The sequence below is a fragment of the Lissotriton vulgaris genome, chromosome 2_1 (assembly GCF_964263255.1).
Source record: "Lissotriton vulgaris chromosome 2_1, aLisVul1.2, whole genome shotgun sequence".
Taxonomy (NCBI): domain Eukaryota; kingdom Metazoa; phylum Chordata; class Amphibia; order Caudata; family Salamandridae; genus Lissotriton; species Lissotriton vulgaris.
In genome coordinates, this window is record NC_141687.1 from 1,692,400,243 (window position 1) to 1,692,424,956 (window position 24,714).

Sequence of the window (24,714 nt, forward strand, 5' to 3'; positions counted from 1 at the left end):
CTCCCAGGCGAAGGAATTGCGGTTACTCCGACGTACATTCCCCTAATCCGAGCAGCCACAGCATTCTATCAGGAATCCAGGCAAAACTTTTCTATGTAAAGAAAGTTTGGAGTCAGCTTAACGTAATTACCTTAGCAGTTATCCTAGGGTCATCCTTTCCTCAAGCAGCTCCGTCCTGACAGGAACTACTTCCAAAGAGTCTTCTCCACAGGAAGTTCCCGCCAACAGGGGAGGAGGCTTGCTCTTCCATTGGTTACTCTGACTAAAATCTATAGTAAAAGAAAGGGGACTTTCGAAACAACATTGGATCTTGCTGAAATCATATCTTAATGAAGGAAACTGTGCTTTCGTTGGGGGAATATTGTAGTTTTACTGGTCTGTTCACAGAGGATACTTTATCCTGAGTACACCTCTTCTGATTCACGCAATCATTCCTCTACTTTCTCTTCTTTGAAAGGTGAATTAGGAATTCTAAGGCAGTTCATGGCAATGGCTGGCGCAGGTATGAGTCAGCCTCCACCTTTCCTGAATGAATTAGGAGAACAAGTTATTCCCTGGAAGAGGTGGGAAGGCATATTTAAATCGTATCTTATTGCCATAGGAGGTAGCAATTACTCAAATATACGGAAACAACACATACTACTCCACAATTTAGGCGCACATGGGAGGAAAATTTATGAAGATATTACAGGGAGGTTGGTGGAGGATGATCAAGAGGAAGTAGTGGAGGGTATCAACGTCTATGAGAGCACATTAAGGGAGTTGGAGTCGCACTTCAAAGAAAAAATAAATGTGGTGATGGAAAGACATACGTTTTTTAAGAGGGTGCAGAAGAGTGAGGAGAGGGTGAGTGCTTACATAGCAGTGTTGAGAGGCTTATCAGCCACATGTGAATTTGGGCAACTCACAGACTCATTGATTAGAGACCAACTCGTGGGATGCTCCAATGATACCAAAACACAAGAGGAATTACTCACAAGAACCCTAACTTAGAGGAAGCCATCAATATAGCTAAGGGCCTAGGACACACCGCGCGGTGTATGAGGGAAATGAAACCACAGGAGGGGACAAACAAAGAGAGGGCGGAAAACAAGACCCACACTGAGGGAGAAACCATTTGTAAAGTAGGGGACAAGAGTAAAGAGATGGTACGCAGTAAAACCAGTCCTATGGTGTGTTTTAAATGTGGTAGTCCCAATCACCTGGCCAACAATTGGAAGTGCCCGGCGAGAAATGTACAATGTAGGAAGTGTAACAGGTGGGGGCACTACTCCAAGGTGTGTAAGGCACCCAGCAAAGCGGTGCATGCCATAGAGGAGTCTCCCCAGGAAGAAGTGTGGGAGAAATCTTATATTTTCCAAGTGGGGGAAGAGGATGGAAATAATGATGACATCTATCCCAAATGTGATGTTTTACTTGATGGTGTAAAGTTCAGTATGTATGCTGATTCATGTTCACCCTACACATTGGTAGACAAAAGTGTTTTTGAGGATAAATTTGCAAACCATCCTGTCAAAATGATGCAAACTGATATCAGTCCCAATGGGTACAACAAGGGAAGAATTCCATTAAAGGGCATGGTGACGATGAGAATCTCTTTCAAGGACAGGCACACAGTGGGGAAAGTGTATGTATCCACTAGTGGCTCGTCCCTATTGGGCTTGAAACACCAGAAGGAGTTGGGAATGAAATTAGACCCGAACAACAAAGAACAGGTGTTACTGATCTACCCGGTAGGCATAGCGGAGGACCTCACCGAGGAGTTTAAGGAGGTATTTTACGAAAGGTTGGGTGTATTTAAGAACTATATGCACAGGATTATTCTAAAGGAGGGGGCAGTACCCGTAGTGCACAAGACTAGATCCATACCATTGCGCATGAGAGAACCCCTCCAGCAGGAACTTCAAAGGTTGGTTAGTCAAGGAGTCATCACTGAAATTGAGAGTTCAGCATGGTTGGCCCCGATTGTGATCACGGCAAAAGATGGAGGGAACAGCATAAGACTCTGTGTGGACCTGAGAGATCTAAATGCAAATATCCTGGTGGACAGGTTTCCCCTTCCCCGTATCAGTGAAATGTTAAGCACGATCCGGGGGGCCAAGTATTTTAGTGTATTAGACCTGTCCTCTGCATATTACAAAATCAAGCTACATCCTGATTCGCAAATTCTAACAGCATTCACCACCCCTTTTGGCAACTTCAAGTTTCTGCGAGTGCCATTTGGTTTGGCGTCAGCGGGCGCGGCCTTCCAAAGAGTCATGCAACATGTGCTGAAAGAGTGCAAAAACACGATCTGTTTCCAAGACGACATTCTGATCTATGGGGGTAGCGATGGAGAACACAATGAGATGGCAAAGAAGGTGTTAGAGAAGTTGAAAGAGGTTGGATTCACCACCAAACCAAGCAAGTGCAAGCTAGGAGTAAGCTCGGTGGACTACCTCGGACACACCTTATCGGAGGAAGGCATCAAGCCTAAGTACGACTTGGTCAGAGCAGTGAGAGACGCTCCCACACCCAATAGCAAAGAGGACATACTATCGTTCTTAGGTCTTGCTGAGTACATGGCCAAATTTATCAAGGACTTCGCCATGGTGTTGCAGCCTCTAAGAGAATTGATCAAGAAGGATAGTGTCTTTGCTTGGGGGAAGGAACAAGAGATGTCCATGAAGAGCATAAAGAAGGCAATCATTGAAGCCCCGTTTATAGGAAAATTCGACCCGAATGGAGCCACCATCATCTCGACTGATGCCAGCAACAGAGGAATCGGGGCAACATTAGCGCAAAGAGAGGGGAGTAAAGTCAAAGTTGTGGCTTTTGCATCAAGAACCCTCACTTCATCAGAAACAAACTATTCGACCATCGAAAAAGAGGCACTTGCGGTCTATTGGGCCATCCGTCACTACAAGTTTTTTATCTGGGGTATTCCATTTGAAGTACAGACTGACCATAAACCTCTGGTCTTACTTTTTACTAAGAAGGACATGGAAAGCATGACGCCCCGCATAGCTAAATGGGCTCTGGGACTGCAAGCCTATAATTTCAGAGTGACTTACATTCCAGGGAAACAAAATAGGGTTGCAGATTTTTTATGAAGAGCACCAGCAGGAGGAGAGGAGGACGAAGAGTTGAAGGGTGATTCAATCCTGGAGGTGAGTTTAGCTGCGGTGGAAAAGAATGCATGGGTAACCCAGATGGAACAAGATGAAGTACTGAAGAAGGTGAAGAAACATATCCTCACAGGATGGCCAAAGAAGTGCAAGGACATGGAGACCGAGATCCAACCGTACTGGAATGTGCGGGAAGATCTATCAGTTGAAGGAAATTTCATACTCAAGTCTGGGAAGCTGGTCCCACCGGAGGCCTTAAGGAGCCAGATCGTGGAACTAGCACACGAAGGACACCTGGGCCGCAGTTTGAGCAAAGCTAGACTACGTATGGACTACTGGTTTCCAGCAATGGACAGTGAGATGGAAGACAAAGTGCGGGACTGCTACGCATGCAGCCTGAGTGACAAGTCAAAAGTCACTAGACAAGCACCATTGTCACCAGTGGAAGTTCCCGAGCTTCCATGGGACAAGTTAGGCTTCGGCATAGCCGGGCCCATCCATGGCAAGGGGCCCCAGGATTGGTACCTACTGGTTTTGGTGGATTACTATTCAAGCTGGATAACCTGCAAGATTGTCCACAATGTGAACACAAAGTCGATCATTGAGTTCCTGAAAGAGGTGTTCTCGAGAGAAGGAATCCCTTTAACACTAGTAACGGACAATGGGGTGCAGCTGATCTCTGAAGAGATGAAGGAATTTCCGAAAGACTGCTCCATAGCCCATATCCGCACGCCACTGTATTGCCCTAAGGCAAATGGCAAGGTGGAAAGAGTAAACCGTATGTTGAAAGAGTGCATGCAGTTGGCCAATCAGGCTGGGGAAAACATTGAGGAAGCAATAAGAGACATGCTATGGGCATATCACACCACGCCAAAGTCTACTACTAGATGCACACCATTTGAGTTACTGAGAGGGAGGAAAGCGGGAACGAAGCTGACCCCCAATTGGATGGGAAGAAAGCAAATAGAAGAGACCAATCCTAAAGAGATCAAGAGGAGGATCGAAACCAATCAATGGAAATACAAGGAATGGTACGACAAGAAGTGGGGAGTCAAGGAGAGAGAGTTCCAGCGAGGACAAAATGTCTACGTCAGGAAACCGGAGAGACTAAGAAAAGGGGGTGACAAGTTTTATACCTCAAGCACCATCAGAACGCCAAAAAAGAACACAGTGGTCATGGAGGATGGAAGATTATGGAGCCATGATCGGGTGGTGCCCACAGGGGGGGAAGAAGCTAGGTCAGGCTCAAGAAGAATGGAGGGTGGAGACATCAATGGAGGGGTCAGACAAGACAGGAAGAGTGATAGACCTAGGATCTCCCCTCACTGGCACAAACAATGCATAATGAGATCATGATCTGCAATGTGAACACAAAGTATATTGAGTTACTGAGGGTCTTCTACAAAAGACCATGGGCCAGGATTATGGGTGGGGTGTTTCCCTTCTTACCTCCACCCCGGCCCTTCCTGTTTCTTCTTTTCTCCTTTTCCCTCTTTTCTTTTCCCCTAGGGAGGATGATGTGTTGTAACTTGGAATGTTCCTCTCGCCCTTTCCCCGTTCCCCCTTTCCTCCCCAACACTTTGGTATAGCCCATTCTGACAGCTCGGCGTCTGCTATCGAATGTTGACATAGCAGCCGAGCCCGGTGTTGACAAGCTGACGGCATCTGAAGGTTTCTACTTGACGAATTAAAGTATTTAAACTACCCACACCGTTTCTTCATTACTACACTCATTGTTAAGAGACCACTGCAGAGCACAGTTCTTGCAGCCAATCCAGGACATACTAATTCTTGCTAGCACTCATTCAGTGTCTTTCCGAATTCAATGATATCATCCAAGCAGACTACAATGTCTACGATGTTCAGGACTCTCGTTGTCCGTTCCGTGAGCTGCTGAAAGATTGGGGGATGGAGGGGAGTTCTCTGAATACACACTGGGGCCCCCTAAACCTGCAGAAGCAAAGTGGGAAGCTGAACAATGACTTCGTTTTGTCAATTTTATCTATAAATGTCCAGCATTACCCATGTCTGAAATTCAGAACAGAGAACCAATGAATTCAGATCAGGCGACCAAGGGTATTTACGCACTTGAACCGTTCCTGACTAAGTAGTCTACGTGGTTGTTGGGGGTTTAATGGATATGGCACACATGGCCTTCGTTCTTCTTCTTTCAGGCTGCTAAGATTGGTGCAGTTTATAAATTTCAAGTCTCCTGGTGTATCCCTGTTTCTACCTCTGCCTCCTCTCACCTTCAATAGCAGTGGCTTCATAGTATCTAAACCTTCCTTTGAGAGTGGAATTAGCCTAAAGTTAGATATTGTGTTCGCCTCTTGGGCCTTTTCTATATCGAAATCCAAAAGATTACTGCCAAACTATAGCTTCTCTAATGCAGAAACAGTTTTATGTGCTATAGTTGCTACAAACACACCTGTCAGGAAGAGTGACAGGATATTGCGTGAGACTGGAGATTGGTATAGTCAAAATTCATTGTGGGCGGTGGATAACGGGCACGAGCGACTCATTGAATAAGATGCCTTCTGTTTTGGTGTCTGCTTGGAGCTGCTACCACAACCTATCTTCTGCAATTAGCCTCCAGCAAGAAGTTAGATCACTTGATTTGGCACTACCCTGCAGAAATGATCAAAGAATGTACCCTGATCAGGTTGACTTCCTGGTTATTTGCTTCAAAAGGTAATCTTGGCAGCATCGTGGGTGCATGTACATGATGTGAAATTTGTCACACTCAGACAGGTCTGAGCACAAATTGCTAACTGCACTAGATATTATCCATTTACTTTGTTACTTTGAAAAGTCAAATGATTAAATCTTCATTCTCCCCTGCAATCTGCTGGGACAGTCTTACTGTGTTCTAGGGACAGATGAGATTTTTCTCCAGTGTCTCCAGTAGTCAAATGCAGGTGGGGAAAGTGGAGTTCTGCCGCTGCCCGGTCAACTAAATCTCTTGGGCCGCGTAGAGGTTTTGGTGTTCAGTTCTCTTATGCAACCCTCTCTTGAACATCTTCGCCATTTGGTTTCAGCTTATGCGCCTCTAACTACCTCACGGTCACCCATTACTGGATGGGCATATGATCCCTCATTTAAATTCATTCAAAACCAAAATAATCTATTTTCTTGCTACTTCAGCACCTCCCACTTCTCACCTTCCTGTTAATTTTCTGCCAGCCACCATGACCACAGAATCCTCACCCAGAAACCCTGGTTCACACTTTGATTCTATTAGGACTGTGTCCTTTTTCATAACGAACACAGGGACATATTATCAAGGGGGTTTATCTCTGCTTTTTTGGCTTTAAAAGCCAAGAAAGCGGAGATAAAATTATCTCCCTATGACCTAGCTGTCGCTAACACCAGTTAGCGACAGCTAGTAGGAGATAGCGACCATCTTGGGCCCCACTTTGCATGTCAGTGATATTTATCACTAATGACATGCAAAGTGGGTGTGCCAAGATGTTAGCGACTGGAAACAGTCGCTAACATCGCTATCTCCTATTACCAACTTTTGGAGATATTCGCGCTAAGCGTGAATATCTCCAAAAGCTAACACCTGCCCTGAGCAGTTCTTAGCCATGTTATCCAATGGGAGGTGGATAACATGGCTAAAAGCATTAGCTCGGTAATGCATGAATATCGCTGACTTTTCAGCTATATTCATGCATTGCGGACGATTTTTATCGCATTTGCGATAAACCTTGGTATTACCAAGGTTTATCTGCGATAAAAATCGCCGCAGCTCAGCTGTAAATTTTTGTCTCTAACCAAGCAATAGCGATAATTATCGCTACAGCTTGGTAATATGCTCCAAAGTCTCAGCCACAAGATTCCAGCCACTGAACATGGGACAAATACGTTCAGGCATTGTTTTCCCGATATCAAAGACACTTATCTCCTCATTAGTCCTCTTCAAGCTGGACTACTGTAAGAGTCTACTGGTTGCACAAACCCCTTTGAAATCACTGATAAACATTGCTGTTAGAATCCTTTACATTCTACTCAAACACATTCTTGCATGACATTACGCCACCAAAGCCAACATGTTATTAGGAACAACTGGACATAATCTTGAGGGCATATTTGCAAGCCCCTAGCTCCACCAGAGAATCACTTTTTTTAGACAATACTCTGGCCTTGTGAGCTGGCCCATATTTACAAGGCCAGGCAAAGCCACCCTGAATGGCTTTTAATGGCCTTGTAAATAAGGCCCGTTTTCACGCATTGCTTTACGTGAAAGGGGAGTGCAATGTGTGTTGTTGTTGGCATTCCATAGCAATACACATTGCTTTTTGACGCTGCCCCAGATTTACATGGATGTGTGAGTCTGCAGCAGTGCCAAAATGAATGCCATTGAAAAGCAGGTGTTAAAATGGCACAACGAGTAGAAATAATTTTATTTCACCTCATTTTTTGCTGTTTCTATGTGTGCTGCAGTTTGAAGCATACATAGAAGGAGCAAATTGCCTTTAATTATTGTTTATGTGCAGGAAGGTGTCCCTTCATTCCTCCAATGCAGTCACCCATGCACAATGGCGCAAGAGTGTCTGCAATGGTGCTAGGCAGCTTTTTTAGCACCGGCGCAAGGGAAAACAGGGGTGCACCGTATTCCTGTGAATAAGGCACATCCCTGCATGTTTTAAATGATTCAGCGCTACTAAATTGCTTGCAGCTCCACGCTGTAACATTTCTTTGTAAATATGCCCCTTGGTTTTCAAAGCTGTAAATGATACTGGCTGAACTACCTATCTACATTCACAGTTTGTTCCATCATAGTTCTCAATCTAAGATCAGCTAACCAAAGTTTCCATATTATACCAAGACCCCTGTATGCAAAATCCACATGCTGCATCTTCTACATAGGGGGACCCCTATGCTGGAACTCCCTTCCCAGTGACTCCAGTTTGTTCTCAGCACTAAACTCGTCCAAGATTGCCCTGGAGAAACCCTCCACCTCCAGTGGGGGTAGACAAAGATAAGGAGTGGTGGGGTGGGTGAAGGCAGCCGGGGGAGCGAGCTGGGGATTTAAAAGTAAAGTTAATAAGTAAGACCTACCTTGTGCTGACAGCTGCCTAGGGCTTCTGAGTTTCAGGTCTCAGCAGTCCCTGGGACAGCATCACAGACTCCCCATCTAATCCCTGTGCTGCTCTCAAGCATGAGAGCAGCACGCGGATTGGCCTGAGTGAGCTGGATTACCGCTCACTCAGGCACAGGAAGTCTGTGCTTTTTCTCCAACCTGGCGGGGGAATACAGCTGGGTTGGAGAAACCTACTTAAAAATCTAAGACACGTGATTCATTCGCCTTTGATTCATATTATCACGTAAAAGTGCACCTACCACTCCCCCCTCCCATGCCCCGTCCCCGCCTTTCCCTGCACACACTGGCTCAGTCAGCAGCTGAAAAATAACACTATCATAAAATATTTTATTTTTCAGCTACTGACTGAGCCAGTGGGGGCATTGCTCCTCCGCCATTGCGGAGGAGCCACTGCTGTCCACCACATGGATGCTACTGCAGTGTCCTCACTGTAGATATTTAGAGCGGATGTGTGTAATGTTTTGGGTTGTTCAATTATCAGCAGCCATCCACTAGTCACTACGCAATCTATATATGTACTCACCAAAACTGCTTCTGATCTATGTACCCTCAATATTGTTCCTTTCTACAAAATGTCTGATTGAAATTGTCTTTCTGTTGATAATTTAATAATTTAAAACATAGTGATTCTGCCAGCATCATCTGTGGAGACTATCTAGGTACTTCTTTCCCCTGGATCTCTCAGAGAGGATCAGTAAAAATAGAAGGTGTTTTTTGCCTAAAACTAGAGGTGCATTACTTGATCTTCTCTAGCACAGGAGCAGCTGCTCCATGTGGGAGTAATCTATGAGTGAATAATCCTCAATTTTCTGATAACTTGGTGCAGCACTGTTCATTCCTCATCACACAAACAGTCCCTTGCCCTTGTGCTCCTCACGACTCAGGACATGTTCTTCTTCCTGGCCTTTGTAATGCTGGTGATCAGATACCAGTAGCCAACTACACATTGTCTAACCCTTTGAGACTTGCGTGTTTCATAGATCTTTGAATAATCCCAAATCAGGCTGTGACTTGGCACTGTGTAGGGTAATGGCTCTCTTTCAAGGAGGAGAGCATGTACACAGTACAAAAGGTATTAGGCAACATGGCTCAGTGTTCCTCAAGTCTACGCTATTCACTGTCAGAGACGCCATTTGTCAAGGCTCATATCTCAACAAAGTTTCCAAACACGGACGGCTCTGCCTAACAACCTTCAGAAATGGAAGCTTTCTTCACCACTTGCAAAAGTATACTCTCAGCAGTGAAGAAGACCTTCCCAAAATGCTTGTCTCTAGTTATGCAGCAAGACTTTAGACGGTTCTCTGCTCTGGCCCTGAAAGTCTATAGTTCTCTGACACATAATATTCACCATCTCTCCACTCTACTTCGAAAAGCCTTATCTTAACTTCTGCTAATTTCTCAGTGAAGTGGTTGTAAGTTCCAACCACCAACATTCTGTTAAACCTGCAGTGTGTGCATTCTCCCCCCCAAAAACTGGATTCAGAGGCATCTGCTCTTCCATGTATTGGGACATATGGAGAGGCCCTTAATGAAGGCTTCTGATTCTTTGTTATTTGTAGTACATCCGGTTTGATGAGCTTGGGTTTCAGCCTCAGTGTGTGGTTGTATTTAACTTGGCCCCAGAAGAGAAGAGCCGTTTTAGTTCTTGGCAAGTCTGCTCCAGAGGGTTTAGGGGTGCTCATTTCAGGAACCTTTCAAAAGTTGCAACCTCTACCCACAGCCACTCAATCAGCGGGAGGGCACTTGCTAGCCACGCGCACACACACCACATAGAAACTCAATATGAGTCATTTTCCTTCTTGTAAATTGTGGCCCGTACGCTGCAGTAGTGAAGAAAATCCACCCTGCGGGTTGAGGGTGGTAGCAAGGGTTGTGCTTGTGCAAGCTACTGTTACAAAAAAGCTATAACTTTGCATACTGCAGCATCATAGCAGAAACGGGCGGGTCTTGAGTGCATGTACTACTATGATTTGCTTTCTAATATCTGCCAGGACTGCCCTACACAACCCTTAATTCAACTTCTGATATCCGGCCCAAGATATGTAGAATTCATTGCTAGATATCGTTGAGTTGTACCACTATTGCAAGTTTTCCAGTATTTGAACTGTGCTTATTAACTCTCTTCAGATGTAAAGAATATTTATTTTCTCTCTCTCTCTCTCTCTCTCTCTCTCTTATCTACAGGAGCGGTGACATGCTTCGGTAAGTGCCTCTTTTTTAATCATATGCATGATGTGCTGGGACTGGGTAATGAGAGTAGGTTTGTGCTGATAATGTATACTTTGCAATGACTATTAAGCCTTCTGCTGTCGGTATGCAGAGCTCCCCCGACCAAGGGTGTCGGGTGTTTTTGCAGTACCCAACCAACAGGGGAGCCCAAATATTGGTTGCAGTAATTTAGTCCCACCCCCACCATGCTCAAGGATGAGGGGCTTTATCTTTTCCCGTAGTTCCCGGATTAGGTGTCTTTCACCCTTATGTTTTTTCATATGTGGTTGAAGACTGCAGACAAATGTTCCTCTGCAGTGTCAGCAAAAATGCTAATAGAACACCAGAGTAGCTATCAGCTACCAGGGTGCCTAGTTTTTATCTATTTTTTTTAAACAGAAGTTAAAATCCCCAACTGTTTTGGGATTCCCAGTAAGAGTGGTAGCAGTGGCTACAACTTGGATCTTCAAAATAATAAACCCACTACTCTTAGCCAAAGCGAGGATGCTGGGAGCTAATACTTTCACTGACGCTGGGAAACATGAGGGAACAGGGTCTAATATCAATCTCTTTTAACCCTTAGGCAAGGCTGGATGGTCTCAAGCCACTGTGGCAGCTTACAGCTGTTCCGGGGTAAAATTAGTTGTCAAACTCGGATCACCATACAAGTTATGTTGGGGAGTTGGTTGTATTTCTAACCACTCCCTGCACCTTAGGCGACGCCTAGAGGTTCTTTCCTCTTCCCACCCTGGCCTTACCGTAGGTTTAAGTTAAGGAGGGTTATCTCCGATCCCTCCATTGCTCAACAGCTGGGTTTTACCTCACAGCAGCATTGCTTCCTTAGTGTTGGAAACTTATAATCGAATCTCAAACAAGAGACGCTCCTCGTGTTTTGTAGTTTGAGAAAACTAAAGACTTTCTTGTGTCTATCAATTTAAGTAAAGCATTGCTGGCACAGTTACCATTACAATAACTCTGGTGGGTAGTTTCTTCTTTCTAATCCTTGTGGACAAAACCAGTCTCTTGTGAGCTTCTTGTGCCCTTGGAATTAGTTTACTCAATCAGTGTCCTCCACATGAGCTTTCTCAAGCAGTGCTCTAGGTTCCAGTTTTCCTCATGAGTATCCTCAATGTGAGCTTCCTCTAGCAGTGTCTTTGGGATGACATTTCTCCAGCAGTGTTCTCAGTCTGAGTGTCAACGTTATGTTTTTGGTTTATGCTTTTACCACCAATATCTTTATTGTGATCTTCTACAAGAAGTGCTATAGTGAACTGTATCCAACGGTGCTCTCAGTTATGAGCTTCTATTTTACTCCTAAGTGTAAATATTCTCTAGCAGGGCTCTCAGTCTCTGAGTACTCCAGGATTGCCCTATGAGTAGTCGTCATAGTTTGAAGTTCCTCCATGTATACTGCGAGTGAGATCTTCATCCCGGAGTGCTGTAGAGAGCTTCACTTAGCTGTGATCTAAGAATGAGTATCTGACTTTAGCCCCTGAGTGTAACATTTCCTCCAGGGTTGCCTTTAAGTAGGTTCCTCCAGTAGTGCTCATAGTGTGAGCTTCCTCCATTTATACTGTCCTTGTGAGCTCACTTTCACCAGGAGTCAAGAGAGGCCTCTCTGTTCACTTCTTCCAGCAGTGGTTCCTGCAGCCACTTTTCTTAGGCCTTGTCCTTAAGGTGAGCATATTTGGGCAGTTCACCCTCTACAGGCTTTCTTCAGCAGTGCCCTGAGTTTCAACTTCTTACGGCATTGATCTAAGTGCAAGCTTACGCCAACAGTGCCCTCAATATGAACTATCATTATTATTTGGAGACCCTTAGTCTGAGATTCAAAAAACAGCTGCGGGTTCGCCTTCAACCCAATTTCTGGTTCCTACCTGAGCTCAAATTGTACCTGCTCTAATGATATTAGTCTGTGAAATATCCCAAGTGTAAATTTCCTCCTCATTCCAAATGTATGTGCAAATAATGGGAAAACAGGCAGTTAATGGGTACTGTAAAACCCACGTACTATTAAGCATTTGGGCATGCATAACTGCGAATAAGGAGTTAAAAGGACGCTGACGTAAAAACCACTATGTGCAGAAACAGTTTACACCCAAGGCAATTGAACCAGCTGCAAAGACTGCACCACTCAGAAAGGGGCTGATAATGTGAGCTTCTTTCACCATTATGGGCCTCATTATTAGGGCCGTTGTGGAGTTCACGGAGCTTTGCATACTCCACCTTGCTTCGCGGAATTCTGCAAGCAGCAGAGTGCATTACGTCACACCGTTTGTTCTGATTCTTAGCACCAGGTGTGTCCCACTCTGTTAAATCAGCACAAACGGCACCACATGCAGTGCAAGAGGGCGCTGCTTCTTTCTGCCGCCCGAGTAGATGTTCTACTCGAACAGCAGCTCAACGCGAACGGAAGGTTTCTCAAAGCGAGCGCTAGCGACCATCCGGGGAGCGCGTGTTGAGAAATCTCACCGGGAGGTGGTCTAGAGTAAGATTTCCCTTGCTCACACTCGCCAACTTAACGCAGGCCAGCGAGGAATAACTGTGCTCTGCTAAGATTTTTAAATTTCCCGCTCTTCATGGAGCATGAAAAACTCTGCAAACTCTGCGAGCGAATTGGAATTTCATTCCCAGGCCTACTCATTATTAGTGGCCTGGAAAATTGGCCAGACTGTTCACACCACGGAGTTACCGATACCGGGTTACAGGGATACTGGTAACTCCAGGGGTGGGGTGAACCCAGAGGGTCCACTATGAAAGGGAGAATTAAGACGGGAGTTATGGTCTTGTGTCTCTGGTAATTCCTGATTTTAGGCTAGAATTTCACACGGGGACTTTGGCTCTTTTAGCTGCCGAAATCTCCTGGGTGAAAGTTGAGAGATCTGCAGAGATTCTGCTGATCTCATAATTCCGATGGGGTCGGTAACTACTGTTTAGCGGTATTTTAAATGCTTTTAATAATAACATTTATAATAGTAATAATAATAACAGCACTAATAGTGATATTTTATTTTACAACCTTTCTTGCAGTAACAGCAGCAGTGGCGTCCCCATTAAGCTGTACTTTAACTCTCTGTTCGGGGTGAATGTTTTAAAGAAAGCCAGGGAGATTGGAGATGAAAAGCGTCATGAGTGAATCTGTTTGGAGCGATGGGTCTTAGCTTGCGTGCATAGAAATTCCCATTCTTGAGAAAAGGCATCATTATTAGTGGCCTGGAAAATTGGCCAGACTGTTCACACCACGGAGTTACCGATACCGGGTTACAGGGATACTGGTAACTCCAGGGGTGGGGTGAACCCAGAGGGTCCACTATGAAAGGGAGAATTAAGACGGGAGTTATGGTCTTGTGTCTCTGGTAATTCCTGATTTTAGGCTAGAATTCGTTTGGGGTGAATGTTTTAAAGAAAGCCAGGGAGATTGGAGATGAAAAGCGTCATGAGTGTATCTGGTTGGAGCAATGGGTCTTAGCTTGCGTGCATAGAAATTCCCATTCTTGAGAAAAGGCATCTGATCTACTGTGGATAATTTTAAAATCTTTGGGGCATATTACCAAGCAATAGCGATAATTATCGCTATTGCTTGGTTAGAGACAAAAGTTTACCGCTGAGCTGCGACGATTTTTATCGCAGATAAACCTTGGTGTTACCAAGGTTTATCGCAAATGCGATAAAAATCGGCCGCAATGCATGAATATCGCTGAAAAGTAAGCGATATTCATGCATTACCGAGCTAATGCTCTTAGCCATGTTATCCACCTCCCATTGGATAACATGGCTAAGAACTGCTCAGGGCAGGTGCTAGGTTTTGGAGATATTCGCGCTTAGCGCGAATATCTCCAAAAGTTGTTAATAGGAGATAGCGATGTTAGCGACTGTTTCCAGTCGCTAACATCTTGGCACGCCCACTTTGCATGTCATTAGTGATAAATATCACTGACATGCAAAGTGGGGCCCAAGATGGTCGCTATCTCCTACTAGCTGTCGCTAACTGGTGTTAGCAACAGCTAGGTAATAGGGAGATAAGTTTATCTCTGCTTTCTTGGCTTTTAAAGCCAAAAAAGCGGAGATAAACCCCCTTGATAATATGCCCCTTTATCTCTTCTTCATGGTCCTTCAGTAGAATTATTGGCGAGGTTCTTCTGGGTGACCAAGTCCCCAGCAGCTGTGGACAATATTTTGAAAACCAGACGCGGCCCGCAACTAGTGTGTGTGTGTGCGTGCGTGCCTGTGTGTGTATTATCAATGTCGCATCTGTACAATTCATGGGAGCCCCTTAAAGCGAGTGCAGTGTGCTTATAAAACAAATATTTAAATTAATAAAAGTTATTCTGTGTTTCAGTAGATGTCTGAAAAGGCTATATTTGCTCCTGTTTCGTGCAATGTAACTCTCTTTAGAATACGCTTTCCTTATGACTTGTTAACAACTATTTCCTTCTTCCCTCTTCTTGCAGCCGGAAACAGCTCAGTGCCCTCGTGTTCAGAGACCGTGTGTAATGGGGACTGTACTGATGGAGTCGGGTGTTACTGTGCAGATGCTTCTTCCACCTGCGTTTCATCTGTGTGTAATCCAAACACTACCACGTGCTGCCCCGTGGGACTCTTCTGGCACCCGGACTCCTCCTGCTGCTCGGGTGAGTCTCGCTACGTGTCTGAGGTTAACAAAGTGTTGGAAATAGGAAGAAGGGAACGAAGCAGTCGACTTGTTAGTCTGTGTTACACAATTCAACGAATACAAGTACTGAAAATTGTTGCCTTTTGGACTTTGTATATTAATATTATTTGGCGTCGTTCTAATTTTGCCTTTCTTTGAACTAATAACATCACATCCAGGGCCTGTGTATCCCTGTAGGGCGAACCTATCCCAAAAGCACCAGAGTGCGGTATCTCAGCGATTCTTAACCTTCTGACTGCTGCGACCCCACGAATCGCAACTGGAAGCAATGGGCCACTATGCCATTTCTACAATTTGTACTGTAACAAAAATACATATAAAATACACAAACAAGTATACACGATATGAACATAGCACATCTACTTTCCTCTGAAACTGGGAGCCTGATACACAAAGGTAAAACTACACTTTCTGCAATTCTTCAAAAAGGGATTTATGAGTAGTATCTTTACGAGTGTGGCGTCTCTGCACATAAAAACATAGGTCTTTTCATGAGCGGTGACTCCGCACTTGTAAAGATAGTACTCGTAAATCCCTTTGTGAATAGCAAACAATCGTAAACTTACATGAAGATGTAAGTTTACCCTCGTGAATCAGGCCCAGCATGTTTAGATATGAGACCAAAATACTTGTTTTTTAAATTACTAAACAGATGATCACCTAATACCAGAGCTCTAAGCAGAAGTGGGGGGACAGAACTAGTAATTGGATTGACACAGACTTTGGCAGACTAAAGGCAGAAACCAAACTTGGCATGAACAAAGCTGGAAACCTTGCAGGGTCATTGAGTCAAAAGGTGGCAAAAACAGTGACTGCATAAAAGTTAGAACATCAAGTGCTCATGATGCTGGACTATATGGTGCCTACTGGGAAGTATTTCAGCTCAGCTGTAACACCAGTCAGAGTTGGAATGGTCAATAGGGAACTCAGGCAGTGCCCGATGGACCGGTCTGACAGGTCACTGGCTGGGCCCTGTTTTGGCTATTTGTGGACCTGAATTATCATAAAGTGGTCCAGATTTGATTATGGATTTTCCAGATATTAAAACAAACATTGCCTGCAGCAAGCTCAAATCCGTGCAGTCTCCCATATCATACAAAACACGTATTCAGCATGTCTTTATACATTCAAAATTGACCTCATTTGCAAACATTTGCCGTTTTTTTTAGCTTTCTAGTTCACTAGTGGGGACCACTTTTATTTTGCAGCCTGGGCCTATTTTCTGTCCCAGTCAAACACTTACAAAAGGCATGCCCCTTTTCAGTTCATGGAGTGGATGTGCTTGGAATCTGCAAGTGCATCCCATGTAAAACAGTTGACAGGAAACCATGCAGCCCGGAAGGGCCTTCTGAGCAGTCTACCTGTCCATGAATGGCTCACTTAGAAAAGATGTGTAGGACTTCCCAGAAAATCATAAGCAATTCAAAATAGTTTTTAGTCAGAAGCTGATTGCTAGTTCAGGTTGGAGTGTGTTCTAATGCGAATAGTGGCTGTGCACATTCACACAGGCTCCATCCTGCACTTGCAATAATCGTCTGACTAAAACATTTTAAAAATGCTTATTTTTAATATTTTTAACATATTGCTGATGATATTGTTAATACATTTATCAAATAAATTGGGGCAACACATAGACTTCAAATAGGTATTACTGTTACTTGACGAAACTATTATCCTCATTAGAATAAACATCTATATACAGTTATTTGGCTTAAAGTGCTTAGGATTAATTATAGAAGCTCACATGGGTCAGATGACACCACAAATAGGAACTGCAGGGCCCAAAGCATCCCCAGATCACATGTTAAGAAACAACTGTTGTACATGGTCAGCGGCAATGATGCAGTCAACCAATCATTCAAGGGGTAGCTGGATCTGGGTTCAGAAGTGGACTGTAGTGTTTTTTAAAGAGGAGGGGTTTTAAATTTTAACTAAATTGGAGTAGCGTTAGAGTGGTCCTGATGGATAAAATATTCTTCCAGATCCCATTAATGATAGATGTCTGTTGCCTTGTTTTTTTTTTTTTTTTTTACAACATTCTCTTTTTTTTCAATATGATATAGTTGACACCTATTTCTATTAGGAAAGTTGAAATTTAATTTATGCTGGCATAACGATGCATAATTTGCCTGCATTTCACATTACGACTGCATTCCAAAATACCTGAGATTACATCACTATGCCAAATTGCACAATGGAGAAAAATTCAGGGCCTTATTTATGTGGCCTTACGACAGTTTTGTGCTTCCATTGCGTCTCTTTTTGTGACGCATCGGCGGCGTAAAACATGCCCTCAGTTGTGCCCCATTTACAAAGTGACGCATCTAAGCAGATGCATCACTTTGTAAACCCCTGCGCTACATTATATCTGCGTCAAGTATAATGTATGCAGAGTGGGCGTTCCCACGTAAACATGCCTTGTAGAAGTGACGCAGTGAAATCTACGAGATTTCACTGCGCCACTTCTAGAATGCAAATTCGGTAATATCTTACGCTTGCCTCACAGTAGGCTTAAGACTGACACAGGCTCTTTCACATGGGGCTTACCCCATGTGAAAGGACAAATTTCTGGAGTTGCGTCACTTTTGTGACACACTCCAGCAATGCGTCACTTTTCTGCCTACAGATATGTCAGAAATACTGACTGTAACTCCTTGCGACATGATGCATCATACAATAAATATGATGCATCCATCATGTCGCAAGGAAGGCACCCTTAGAAGTAACGCATGGCTGTTTTCACGCAGCGATGCGTCACTTCTCATAAATGAGGCCCATAATTGCTGGACTTAGGAAGCACGCAAATGAACAGAATGTGAGCAGCTTATTTTCTTTCTTTATTTTTTTTAACATGTACACAACATCCCAGTTTTGCGGCACGATCGTGCTGTGAACAGACTTCATTATTACAAAATCTTACTGTACAATATTTAAAAACCTCGGAATTATGAAAGTCTAAATTGGGTCACTCCTGTTTAAATCCCTGATCTGCAGAGCACACAGATTGCTGAAGCAGCATTCTAGATTGCAAGACTGAACAGGAGCCCACCGCTCCTAGGGGAGGGGCGCCCTTAGTTGCGCCACTAGACTGAGCCTCCTCCGGGGCAGCAAAGAAAGGGGACTTATTGAAGGAGGAGGGCCGGTGATGACTTTGGCTGATTGGTGCAGGAATTCCTGTTGATTCATTACGGTGATGCTATTATTGATAACAATCACGATCGCCATCCTCGTTACAATACATAACTAGTTTCATTCATTCAGTAAATCTGATTTGGCTTCATGCAATTACAGCCTTAATGGACGATGCCTCAGAGACCATTTTTAGGTCGAGCGTACCATCCGATGCAAGCTGTCTGGTTGCAGAAGAGCGACGCCGCGCTTTACTTTTAATGTTAAAAGTAAAGCGCGGGTGCTGCGAATATAGCCAAGTACCAAAGTACAGAAATAGATGTTTCTTTCTTTCCTTTACTTTTGGTATAATCGTGGCACACGCGCTTTTCTTATAACATTATAAGTAAAACGCGGGTGCCGCGATTATGCCAAAAGTAAAGGAATAGAAAAAAATCTATTTCTTTACTCTTGGTATAATCGTGGCACCAAAGCTTTACTTTTAACATTTAACCACATGGTACGCTCGACCTATAAATGGTCTCTGAGGCATCATACATTAAGACTTCACCAAAAGTAAAGAAAAAAAACACGAGGGCAGAAATCAAAACTAGTGGCGCCCACGCACCACACAGGAGGGGGGGGGCGGGAGCCTGTTGTCTATGTCCGTGCGCTGATGCGCGTCCTAGACACAGACGGGAATAGGTGGAGCAAAGGCGGGACATGCGCCCGCCTTTGCTCAATCGCTGCCGTTTAAAAAAAAAGCAAAAGCCCATGAGAGATGGGGAAAGCAAAACCACATGCACGAGCGTGTGGGTAGCTTTCTAAAGCCCATACAAGAGATCTCACGCTGCGCGAGCCGGGCTGCGCACTGCAACACAAGACCTAAAAAGGTGAAAGTCAGAGGAGTTCTAATGGCTCTTCCACACACGGGCGCTCTCTAGAGATTCACACAGAGCGGGCGTAAACCTGGCCTTTTCAACATTTACAGACTACAACTCTTTCAGAGCATTGCAGCTGAAAACCGGCTTGTTCGTTTTCTGTTTTATATCATCCACTTGCCCTCGCAGCAAGGAAAACCTGAGCCTTTCCCCTACATCTTTCATCCATTTGTTTGTTTGCTTCCCCCTTTCCACTGCATGCTTCTCTTTATCCAGATGTGTCCTCGATATGCAGCAGTTAGTCTTAATAGCAGTGTCTTATGCGATACTCTGCTCTTTCAAGGTTCATGTTTAAATAGAACGGAACTGCATTGCAAGGTCTGCACTGCATTGGGCCCTATATGTGTGTGCGCGGGGGTGCCTGTGCTCGTGGGCCACCATGTGAGCATGTGCGCAGTTCTGCGCATGTGTACCATCGCGCACGTGGAGGTGGGCCTCTGAGGTGACATTTACCTTTAATTTAGGAATAAAACAACTCTCCCATTCTCTTATATGGTGCCGTTTTGCATATAAAGACTGCTGCCCCCACCTTGCTATCTCCCACACTCAGACAGCAGTGAAAGCGGATCCGTTGCATGGTGCCGTTCTGCATATAAAAGACTGCTGCCCTCATCTTGCTATCTCCCGCACTAAGACAGCAGTGAAAGCGGATCCGTTTGTTTTTAAAAATATGCACGTGAGTGGTGCACGCGCACCACAACGAGCGATCTGTTTTCAATTATTGCCCCCCGTGTCTGGGCATGATAATTGAAAACAGATGTGGCCTGTGCAGGTAACCGACACCAATAGGCTATGGGCGGAGCAAAAGTGGGACATGCACCCGCCTTTGCCCAATTGCATGATGTCTTTATTTGAAACATGCAAGCAAAGCCCATTAGCCTGTGACACTAGTAGATACGGAGGCGGCGAGCAGACTAATTTCTCTTGGGTTGACTAACCTAGCAACCTCCAACGGGAGACGTATGACACCGTGCTAGAAAGAGAGTCCATGATGCTTTCACAATAACAAGGAGATTGATACCCTATGTTACCAGTAAACCGCCCAAATATATAAGGAGCCCTTGAATGCCCCACGCAGACGGTCAATAGGAGGCCGTTTCAAAAGTGCTCCCACACTGCTATGTCCTGATGAAGACCCCAGAATGAGGCGAGACTAACCCTTTAATCCTGCGGGGTCGAAACTACATCACATTCCGGGATCCAATGAAATTGATTAACCTGTCCTATGTGTGATGAGTTTATGGGAACTACGGACCATTTTAGACTGTAAAGGTCTATTTGTATGTAAATGTGATTGTGTTAATGTCACACTACCGTTACCTAGTCCCCCACCTACCCACTCACCCCCATCACCCCATCTTACCCATAATCCTTTTTTCTCTATCTTCACTGAGTGCACTATATAAATACCTAATAAGCAAAAAGGATATTGCAATATTGATGACTTTGAATTACAAGAGTGATTTATGAACGTTGTTTTTTAGAGCCAGTAGCCCTTGACAAATGTATGGAGCTATGGAATCTGCTTTGAATCTTAAAAGCATGAATGATTTTGTCTTTGCTAAATAAATGATTTTGATGAATTATGATAAATTGATTTGTGGTGAACTTTTGAATCTTTTGGGATAAATTGAATAACCCTGACCCTTCTTAAAACGTACTTACATTAGCCTGTGAGGAAGGAAAAAAACACACGCACAAGCGTGTGGTGAGCTTGGGGCGATTCTGAAGCCCCTTACTGAAAGTCGAGCAAGCAGCACATGCGCGCTTCTATAGGCTCGAGCAAGCGTACATGCATGGTTAACAGAAATTCCACAGAACTTGCAGTGGAGAATTCAAGACAGAGGTGCATTCTCTCCAGAGCCATGCAGAAGACCGTTTTCTGTCATAACAACTATACTCAACATAACTCCATCATACACCGACACATCCACCATCATATACAGTGACTCAACCAGCAACACATGCACACACCGATACAATACATGTCAAGTGTCATTAACACGCCCAGCATCGCATGGCCATAAACATAATACATCTAAACATCCAGTATCATAATTCCACACAAACAAAATTATAAACCCACACACCTACCATCATATGTGACCAAACACCCACCATAACGCGTCTACACCCCCATGTCTATGCACGTCTATCCCTCCAATCATATACCCACACCCCAAAAATTAAACGTGTACCCATCATCATGCACCTGCACAACTACCACCATACACCAATACAACTGCCATCAAGTACACACACACACATCTAGCATAACATATCCACCTTTACACAACCACACACTCAACATCAGATGCCAACGTATCCACCATTAGATATCTATACACCTATACATTGTATGCCTACACACCCACCATCATATGCCAAAACCCGAAAGTGAAAAAAAATTAATTCATTAAAGACTAAAGTTAAAAAGAAGTTAAGGCTTACTAATATTTTGACATTGGCTATGCCACAAAACCTTAAAGGGACATGAGATTTGAAATTGAAGGTACTACGTACACCTAAACTCCCACCACTGACACACTAACTGAACCCTAATTCCCACCCCTGCATTGCTTGTGAAAGATATGCAAAAAAGCTTCAAGATTATGTGATAAGAAGCTGCAATGATCCCAAACAGGAATGTTAATTGTGGAATACCTGTTTTGGAGTGGGGATGGATTTTTTATTTGGTATAAGTGGCTGACATTGAGGAAATTATATACAAAATACCAATGTTAAAAATAACATAATGCAAAATATTCAAATTCTTCAATTTCAAATATTCTCATTACCAATAGATGGAAACTAAAAACATTATTTGGAGCTTGGTGGACAAGGAACACGCTAAATGTGACAAAATACCTTATACGCCAAACTCTATTCTAATTAGAGTTTGATGAACCATTATGTTTCTGCTGGTGAAGCCTTAAACAGTCTGACTGACATGGGGCTGTTGGTCAACATACCCCAGACAATGCATTCACTCTATTTCTTTGAGACCACAAGAAAAATCCTGGGGGTTCTAAATAGGAAAACAAATAAATGACCCCCACATGCTGGGAGAAAGCTATCAGCATAACGGAGACATTTCTTTTTTGTTTTGAAAAAAATAGCTTCTGCTTTGGGAGTTCGTTTTAAAAAACAAAAAATGTTGCCTGCTAAGACCTTTCATGTTTGAATGTGCCACATACCTGGAGAGGTACCTTAAGGACATTACAGAAGACTGATGTGTACCGCCTGCTCTGTTTTTAATTTGCTAGTACCCAGAAGTTAAATGTGATCTGTGGTGCTATTTAAAAATATAAAATCAGCCATAATTCAATGTTGCAAATACAAGGGCGTATCTTGCAGCCTGATTCATGAACGGGCCATTTTGCGAGGCTCAAATAGCGAATCATAAGGAATCGCTATTTGAGACTCGCAAAACGGTAATCATGTAGGAATCGCAATTTTAATTGCGATTCCCACTGTATCCTTATTTGCGATTAGCTAATTGCTAATCGCAAATAAGGAATAACTCCCCATGCATTCCTATGGGCCAAAAGGCCCATAGGAATGCATAGAGAGTCATTCCTCATTTGCGTTTAGCAATTAGCTAATCGCAAATGAGATTGCGAGTACAAGGGTGCCAGGGGTGTCCAAAGGACACCCTGTAGCACCCCTGCAATGGAAATTAACACAGGTGTTGCACACACACATGTCCAAAGGACATGTGTGTGTGTAACATGCAACTCAGAAAAATGCATTTAAATGCATTTTTCTGAGTTTTCTCAATTTACCACTAGGTTTGACTTCGCGGTAAATTGCGGCCCGAAATTGCGATTTCGCAATTGTAAAATGGATGATGAATTACATTTAAGGAATCTCAAATAGAGATTCCTTAAATGTAGATCCTCGCAAATATGCGAATTAGCAAATAGCGATTTTTGCATTTGGGATGTTGAATCCCAAATGCAAAAATCGCACTCGCAAAGGGCCAGATTCTCAGAATCTGGCCCTTTGCGAGCGCAAATATGATGAATCAGGCGGTTGGTTACTAAGACTAGGGATGTGTGAGCTTCAGACTTTCCAGCATTCACGGTGGCATATCTTGTTAAAAAACCTTATATGAGAAGCAGAGCATGACGGGGCTTAAGGAGCAGTGGAAAGGGAGCAGAGTGTGGATTTTTAGAGCTACTTAATACTAAATATTTTGTAAAATAACCATTTTAAGACCTTTAAAACCGATAGTGTGTACGTTTTTGTGAGTTTCTATGTGAAAATCCCAAGTGAAATCCGATAAAAAAACCCTCCCCCTACCCGATTCCCGATTGAAAGCACCTGTTCCCAACTATTTATTAGAGAATACATTTATTGGGGGGGGGGGGGGGGGGGGGGTTAACACCCCAAACCCCCCTCCCCTAAAGCTACGCCCCTGTGCAAATTCTTTGAACTGCTTTGAAAGCAAGCACTCACCATTTGGCTATGTTCAGCACAGGACAATAAGGGAACTTTCTGTCAGCTTTTTACCTAATATGTGGTATTAAAGAAAAAGCATAATTAATCTCATAAATTCAGAAAATATTTCTTCAGTGCTCAGCAAAGAGAGTGGAATAATCACGAAAAAGACTGCACACAGGATTCAGCAAGGCACTACAAGGCACGCTTTATTTCCATAAAGAAAGTGACTATTCACACGACCAAATACTACATAATTTCTGCTATTTACCCATTGCCCACCAAAATAGTACACAATTTCTGCTGTTTAACAGCCCACAGCATAAACAGTGTGATGGATGTCTTTACTTAGCTAGCCAGGAAGAAAAAAGGGACAACAGGCAATGGTAGAGTGGTGGTCACCTTGTAATGGGGATGCAACATGTGTGAGGCATTTGGATGTGCGTGCATATCCAAATATACAATAGCTTGTCTAAACGTAAGTACATGAATTAATCTAAGGTGTTTACAGATGAAAAAAACAGTAACATTAATTTTGAATAAAACATGTATCTTATTTGAATACTCAGATAAGATATGTAAGAATCACACTTTTATTTCAGGAGCTTCAGGATATGGCCACACAGATATTTTTCACTGCAGTCTAGGACTGTTTGGCTGCCTACAATGAATAAGGAGTATGGTTTTAAAGCATATTACAAAAAAGTTGTATTCACTAAGGCTTCTATTTAAGGTGGGGTTGTGCTTGCTTAATATTTCAAACCTGGCAACACAGCAACAGTCGATAAGCAGGACCTAAAGAATCATAAGGAGATAGCCTGGCAAGAAGAGCCAGCACAACGAGAGCTAAGAGGATCAGTTCTAGGAGGACCAGTGGGGCTCAACCAAGGGGAACAAGAAGCTTAAATCACAAAGTCTCAGGAGAATTAGGATTGACATACCAGGGCAAACAGGATCTGAATGAGGAGGAAAAGGAGGACAGGGACTAGGAAGGCCAGGATGACAGGAGCCATGATGACCAAACTGGGTGGTTAAGAACAGGATGAATGAACAAGGAGGATCATGACAAAGTGAGCAAATTAATCTAGGATGGCAATGAGAACCAGGGAGAAAAGTATCATGAACTGT

At 43.7% G+C, this 24,714-nt stretch overlaps 2 protein-coding genes across 2 annotated transcripts in view; both read left to right on the plus strand.

The window, feature by feature from the left end:
- Window positions 1-24,714, plus strand: part of LOC147733112 (uromodulin-like) — a 584,922-nt gene that overhangs the window by 380,418 nt on the left and 179,790 nt on the right. The window lies entirely within an intron of this gene.
- Window positions 1-24,714, plus strand: part of LOC147733114 (uromodulin-like) — a 198,384-nt gene that overhangs the window by 17,893 nt on the left and 155,777 nt on the right. Inside the window, exons 2-3 of the mRNA XM_086959037.1 lie at window positions 10,399-10,416; window positions 14,874-15,053. Coding sequence (XP_086815163.1) covers window positions 10,399-10,416; window positions 14,874-15,053 — 198 coding nt within the window. The remainder of the gene's footprint in view (window positions 1-10,398; window positions 10,417-14,873; window positions 15,054-24,714) is intronic.